We start from the raw sequence: 7,500 nt of genomic DNA on the forward strand, positions 1-7,500 counted from the left end.
GTGGGAGCTGTGTCAATAGAAATATCTGCAGGCTGTGTCTCCTAAAAAGGGACTGCTACATGATGACGTGAACCTTTAAATAACATCACCAGTAATCTGTTCCTGGAAGGAAGGTTCACATTTAAAAGCTCTGCATTAATAGAGGTGGATGGCTTCTGTGTGTGTGTGTGTGTGTGTGTGTGTGTGTGTGTGTGTGTGTGTGTGTGTGTGTGTGTGCGTGCGTGCGTGTGTGTAAGCATTTGTGCGTGTCTGTGTGTGTGTGTATGTGTGTCAATATACCCACATCGCAAGAGAGGAATTGAATGATTTTATTTGAAGGGGGCCGGACAGTAAAACCCTAAGCTACCATGCAGAAGGACACATTTGATCCAGGCTTTGCGTCCAGCTTCCAGCATTATGACAGATTTCCCTGCCTGACGGGCAGATGCTTCCCACACAGTATTGTGGAAATGTTATGTGCTGCTGAATCAGAGCCGGGGATAAGACGTCTGTCACACTCGGCTCTTGATGAAACTGTTTATACTGATGCACTCCACAACTGAAGCAATGCCAAACCCTGGCATTGTAGGGACAGCTACAGTAACAAACCCTAACATTGTAGGGACAGCTCCAGTAACAAACCCTAGCATTGTAGGGACAGCTACAGTAACAAACCCTAGCATTGTAGGGACAGCTACAGTAACAAGCCCTAACATTGTAGGGACAGCTACAGTAACAAGCCCTAGCATTGTAGGGACAGCTACAGTAACAAGCCCTAGCATTGTAGGGACAGCTACAGTAACAAGCCCTAGCATTGTAGGGACAGCTACAGTAACAAGGGGCTTTGTTGTGGTTTTGGAACTGACTACCTGGTTTTATTCCAGTACAATCAGAATCAGAATCAGAATTATTTTTACAAGTATATTCGCACATACAGGAAATTGATGGTGTGGTATATTGGACATAAAGATACAAACACAAATATAATTTAAAAAAAGCAATGTAATAAACAACACTATATAAGCAAAAATTGTTTAAAAAGACAATGACAGAAAGCGTCAGTAGAACAATAATTATGTAGGCTGTAAATGATAGTATGTAAAACTAATATAGATTACATTGTCAGTTGTATGTGTGTGCGTGTGCGTGAGTGCGCATGTGCTTGTTTGTGTGTGTGTGTGCGCGTGCGTGTGTGTGTGTGATGGGGGACGACGACAACGTGACTTTATTCCATGTGGTTCCTCTGTCAGCTGGAAGCTTTGCTTTAAAACCCAGATGTGTACCTTTGAACTTTCGAAAAGCTATAACATCGCTACATGGAAAAAATCAAAACGCTAGATTGCTTAGTCATGTGATCTGCATTAGTGTAAATGCACCCGTGTTTGCTGTGGCCTTGGCCTGACGTTATGTCTTAGTTGTGTAACACATCCGCATAGATTAAAGCCCATGTGAGCCTGGGTGATGTCCTTCTAAAGCAGACCATAGTTGGCATCAGGCATGGCTGTACAGGACACATACTGTGCAGTTAGTCTGCTCCACTGTCCACCACACATGCTGATAGTATGGATTAACCTCATCATCATTATCATCAGTTTTATCAAAGCACATGTTGTCAGTCAAATAGGATATGAGAGGGGCGCTTAGGTGGCGTAGCGGGTTAAGCGTCGACCATGTAACCGCAGGGTCTCCGGTTCGATTCAGGCCGGGGACATATCCTGCATGACATCCGTCCTCTCTCTCTCACCCATCCTTCCTGTCATAATCTATACTGTACTGTCAATAAAAATGAAAAATATGAGTGGGACTGCCCCACTCAGAAAAAATAACTTCAAAAAAAAAATATAGGATATGAGAGTAATGAGATGACTACACCTGTGTCCTCGTTATTGTACCCATAATGCTGTTGTTATTTTTCAGTATCTAAAGCAACTTCCCTGCTAAGCCTTTCCTCACACCAGCACTGCTTCTGAACTGCACATTTGTGACCCTTCATCCTCTCATTCCCTCTCTCTCTTGTTGTCTCTCGCAGACTGCGTTACGAAGGAGAGGGAGCAGGGATTCATTCAAGGACAAGAAATCCATAATCCAGGTACTGTAGGAGTTTTAAAATCTTATAATAATAATAATATAATATGCCATTTAGCCGATGCTTTTATCCAGAGCGACTTACATTGCAGTGAGTGCATGCATTCTTCAGTGTATTATGGTCCCAGCAGGAATCGAACCCACAATCTAAGCGTTGTTAGCGCCATGCTCTACCAACTGAGCCATAGTTCTAACTCACTCTGTGAATCTAGGATTAATCATATCAATAGACATTGCTTATAGTTTCATAAAAAGCTCATAATAAGGTCCCCTCCCCTCACCCAACCCTCCCTCCCCTCTCCACCTCTCCCTCCCCTCTCCACCCCTCCCTCCCCTCTCCATCCCTCCCTCCCCTCTCCACCCCTCCCTCCCCTCTCCACCTCTCCCTCCCCTCTCCACCCCTCCCTCCCCTCTCCATCCCTCCCTCCCCTCTCCACCCCTCCCTCCCCTCTCCACCCCTCCCTCCCCTCTCCATCCCTCCCTCCCCTCTCCACCCCTCCCTCCCCTCTCCAACCCTCCCTCCCCTCTCCAACCCTCCCTCCCCTCTCCACCCCTCCCTCCCCTCTCCTTTTGCAGGAGGACAGTGCAGATCTCAGGTGCCAGCTCCAGTTCTCCAAGGAGGAGTCCACCCTCATGAGGAAGAAGATGGCCAAGCTGGGCCGGGAGAAGGATGAGCTGGAGCAGGAGCTCCAGAAATACAAGTCAGTGTACGGGGACGTGGACAGCCCCCTGCCCCTGGCCGAGTGCGCTGGCGGGGGGCCCCATAGCACGCGGGAGGCCGAGCTCCGGCTACGCCTCAAACTGGTGGAGGAAGAGGCCAACATCCTGGGCAGGAAGATAGTGGAGCTGGAGGTGGAGAACCGGGGCCTGAGGGCGGAGAACGACGACATCCGCTGTCAGTACGAGAGGGACTGCTTCGGCCGCGAGCCCTTCTCCAGCATGCCCTCGTCGCCCTACGGCGGAGACGCGCTGGAGTCGGCCGGCGAGCTGCGCCGCCACCTGCAGTTCGTGGAGGAGGAGGCGGAGCTCCTGCGGCGCTCCATCTCGGAGATCGAGGACCACAACAAGCAGCTGACCTCAGAGCTCAACCGCTTCAAGTTCGGACCCAGCTCGGGGTCAGGAGTGGAGGAGGGAGGCGAGGTGTTCAAGCCCGGTAACGGCAGCAGTGGCGGCGGCGGTGGCGGGAACGGGAACGGGAACAGCTCGAGCGGGGGGATGATGGAGGAGCTGAAGGCGGCGCGGATGCAGATCAACGAGCTGTCGGGGAAGGTGATGAAGCTGCAGTATGAGAACCGCGTCCTGATGTCCAACGTGCAGCGCTGCGACCTGGCTGCCCACCTGGGCCTGCGCACCAGCAGCCCGCGGGACAGCGACGTGGAGAGCGACGCCGGCCGCCGCGAGACGGCGGAGGAAGAGGAGGCGGGGCGACTCATCCTCCTGCACCCCAAGAGGGAGGGGCCGGTCGGGGGCGAGAGCGACTCGGAGGACCTGTTCGAGAAAACAACCACAACGACCTCGGGGTTCGGCAGCGCGAAGCCGTCCGACGGCAGCGAGCTCAGCGCCACGGAGCTGGCCAGCCGTAGGAGGGAGGAGCGCGAGACGTTCACCAACGTCAAGCGCGAGGCGGAGAGGCTGGGGAAGACCGTCGACCGGCTCATCACCGACACGGACAGTCTGATCTACGAGGGCAAGCTGCTGGTGACGGGAGGGGAAAGCCTGGAGGTGGGAGGCGGCTTCAGAGGGGACAGGGCGGACGCCGCCACCATCGCCACGTCCGAGCCCAAACCGGACTCCCAGGTGCTGGACACCATCAACACCCGCATGAAGGCCTTCCGCACAGAGCTGCACATCTTCATGGAGAAGGTGGACCACCTGGGGGAGGGGATGAGGGACCGGATGGACGACCTCTCCCCCATGCCCAACCTCACGGAATCCAGCAGCTTCCTGTCCTCCATGTCACGTGACTCGCCCATCGGAACCCTGGGAAGGGATTTGGTGACAGACTTCCAGGTAAGCTGTGTAGAATACGTCCGTGGCCTCTCTTACCCAGGGCCCCGTACTCTACGCTGTCACCTGCTACATCAAGACATGAACCTTTGGCTGCTTCTTTAGTTGCACAAAATATCAATAAGTGACAATGCCTGCCGGTATGGCAATTAGTCAGTAGGAAAGAAACATCAATAGGTTTTCTCCTGAGTTTAGCAATAAAAGGGGGTTCTTACACAAGCATGCACTGTGCGATGGATTATGGATAGGCATTAGACAAACATTGCTCACCCCTTTGAGGGGATCATACCCTTTAATAAAAGGGAAATCAAAACAGGGCTGAAGATCTTGTAATGAATATCTGGTCGGACTGCTGCATGCCTTTTGAACAGCCACTGGGGGTTCACCGGATTCACATTCAGAGAGCATTAGAAACCCCCAACGGTGTCCTTGTAAACGTTGGAGCTCATTTCGGGTTTGATTTAAACTCATCCATGTGAGCAGTCATTAGAAGGAAAGCCACTTAATGCGATGCTAATGTAGCAAAGCGTACCAATAGGAGCACTAAGGAGGGACTGTAGGAGTCACTCTCAATGCCCTGTACATCACTCATCACACGAGACACGTTTATAGATATTCATATAAAGCCCCTCAGTTCAAATGGACAGACGGGTAATAAAGACTCATAGGCAGAGATGGTGAGATGGTGAAGTATCACCCTGGCTGTAGACCACCAGGCCATGCCCGGGAGTGACACAGCAGCCCCTGCCCAACCACGAGCCACCCAGCTCAGCCACACTCACACCACCACCCCCCACCACCCCCCTCTCCCCCTCGCCACCACCGACATCGCTCACGTCCGCTGCATCAGCATCCACATACCCATACACACCCACGCCCGGTGGCCCCGCCCTCCTCCATTGCATCGCTCAGCAGCTGCTTGGGTTCTAGTCAGCGGGGCCCAGGGGTGGTCGGTGGGAGGGGTGGAATACAGGGGCGCTTTGAGGCAGCTTCTTCCATACGGCAGGAGTACTGGATAGTATAAACAAATTATTTTCTAATTGAAATCCTTATTGTAAATGCTATTATTAAAATGACACATTGTAACACATTTTCTTTGACATGGTTGACGTGCTAAGGTTTATTAGTCGTGTTCTGTAGCTTTGTCATCGCATACACGTGGGGAACGGTTCGTGCATGGCGTTGCCTAGGAGACGTGCCATGAATATCCGTATAGTAGGCTGTGAGAGGGTGGCTGTGGCAGCTTTAAAAAATCTGAGTTAAAATCAGAGCGGCTGCTGTACGAATAGCCTTTGGAAGAACCCTGCTGATATCCTGCTTACTGTCTGCTAATGCGTTTCATTCCACTGATACCTGCTGCGTTCATATGAGTCAACATATGGTGTTCTCTTCAAAAAACAACACTATTATCTTCTTACTGCATGATTGGATGCAAATCTTAAATGTCATTTTAATCTTTACTTATGCAGGTTTTTGAAAATAAAGCTTTTTAAGTAATTCAATCAATTGAACTTAGCAAGTGGATACTGTATTATATCCTCCCATGTCCATTACAACTAGTGGCTGCAGGGGAGGCTGGTGGAGGTAGGAAAATCGGAGGCCGGGCTCATTGTAATTCATCGAACGGGATGAGGAATGGTATCGAACGGGATATAGGAATGGCATCACAATGAGCCCGTCCTCCGATTTCTACCTCCACTAGCCTCCCCTGAGTGGCTCATACGTAGTGTCTGCTGTAACCCTCTGCCTGTAGGCCGTAGGAACCCCTGAGGAGGCTGCTGGGTGGAGGTGTGTGTGTGCTTGGGGGCATACTGTAACTTAATGAACAGCTATCACCAACAAACACTCTCTCAAGTGTCCAGGCGACAGTCTGCCCACATCACAGGGAAGTAGAATTAAATGACAACGATGCAGCGTGAGGGACAATGAAGTAATCAAGTAAAGATTAAGGGCATTGCACACGTGTACACAGGTTAAGATCTAAGCTTTTCTTAAGGATACCGCTTTGACTGCATGGCTGTTCATGGGCATGCGTAGCGTGGTAAGCGTGCTACCCTATCTATCTACCTCTCGCTATCTATCTACCTATCGCTCTGCAGTCGGGGCGTGGTTATCTATCGATCTATCTATCAGCTGTTGGTTTGGACTCATGTATCCCTCATTGCATGCGCTTCATAACCAGTGTTTTGCATTCTTTTTCCCTCCCTCCCGGCCCCTCCCTCTCTCTTTTCTCCTCTTTGTGTTCCCTCCAGATGTTTCAGCCCGCGATTTTGTTCATCCTCATTCTAGTTCTCTTCTCATCTCTCTCATACGCCGTGGTCTTTAAGTTGGTCTTCCTCTTTGCGCTTTTCTTCATATTGTAGTCCGCGTTCGCTCTTCTCCACGTTTAGTTTTTAGTTGATTCCCCCCCCCACCCACCTTGCTTATCTTTACCCATTTTTTTGTTTCTTTTGTTGTTTTTTCTTTACCACTTCCCCCCCTTGTCCGTCGTTTGTCTGTACGTACATCCACAATCTGCTTCATGCATCCCCTCTACCCACCCCTCTACCCACCCACCCGCCCACCCACCTACCCCTTTGTTCCACACACATCCCCCCTCACTACCTCCCCTCACCTGTCACCCCTGACCCCTCACCCCTGACCCCCCCCCCCCCCCCCCCCCTCACTCACAGTCCGGTCAGAGGGATGAGCTGGAGTGGCGTCTAGGACAGGAGCGTGCCGTGGAGCCTGCCAGCCAGGGCCAGGGCCAGGGAGGGCCTCCTCAGGGCCAAGGCCAGGGCCAGGGAGGGGCTCCCCAGGGCCCAGCCCAGAGCAGGGGAGCCACTACTGGACTACACAGTAAATACCACAGGCCCCGGTGTTTAAGAGCGGAGGTCAGTGCCTCATCCATCTCCCATCACCTTTAGACTAGTGGTGGGGAGTCCACCCCCAAAATAGTTGACTCTCGACTCTTTGCGGTCTCGCGAGTCGGAGTCGACTCCAATTTGGAGAAGGAGAAGAATCGACTCCGGCTGGACTCTCACAACTTGAAATTCCTCCGCTATGTCAGAGACCACAAAAACCATAGATAATGTCTCGTAGAGAATGACCATATTCTCCTAATACATCGCTAGCCTGACATTGCGGTTATTGTCATTTTGGGACAGGTTTGCTATTTTGGAGTCAGAATCGAAAAAGAGTCAACTCTGAAAGAGTCGGAGTCGGAGTCGGGGTTGACTCCCAAAATCCGGGAGTCATACACCACTACTTTATACTGAGGAAAGAACGCTCCAAGGGGCCTTTGTTGAGCACATAGTACATACTAATAGTACATACATGCTATACAGTCGTAGGTGCTCGTGTTGGAAGGTGGGGACTGTTAAGATTTGGTCTAAATTTAAATGAAGAGCACTGTTATGTAAGAAAGCCACCCAGTCCAGCATGCCTGGT

At 51.2% G+C, this 7,500-nt stretch overlaps 1 protein-coding gene across 1 annotated transcript in view; it reads left to right on the forward strand.

Moving 5' to 3' along the window:
- The window catches only part of mtcl1 (microtubule crosslinking factor 1), a gene marked incomplete at both ends in the record, with an annotated part of 43,872 nt that overhangs the window by 21,591 nt on the left and 14,781 nt on the right, over positions 1–7,500 (forward strand). The window contains 2 exons of the mRNA XM_080547016.1: positions 2,009–2,068; positions 2,641–4,074. Of these exons, the coding sequence (XP_080403142.1) occupies positions 2,009–2,068; positions 2,641–4,074 (1,494 nt within the window). The remainder of the gene's footprint in view (positions 1–2,008; positions 2,069–2,640; positions 4,075–7,500) is intronic.

Source organism: Nansenia antarctica (assembly GCF_963989245.1).
Source record: "Nansenia antarctica genome assembly, chromosome: 16".
NCBI lineage: Eukaryota > Metazoa > Chordata > Actinopteri > Argentiniformes > Microstomatidae > Nansenia > Nansenia antarctica.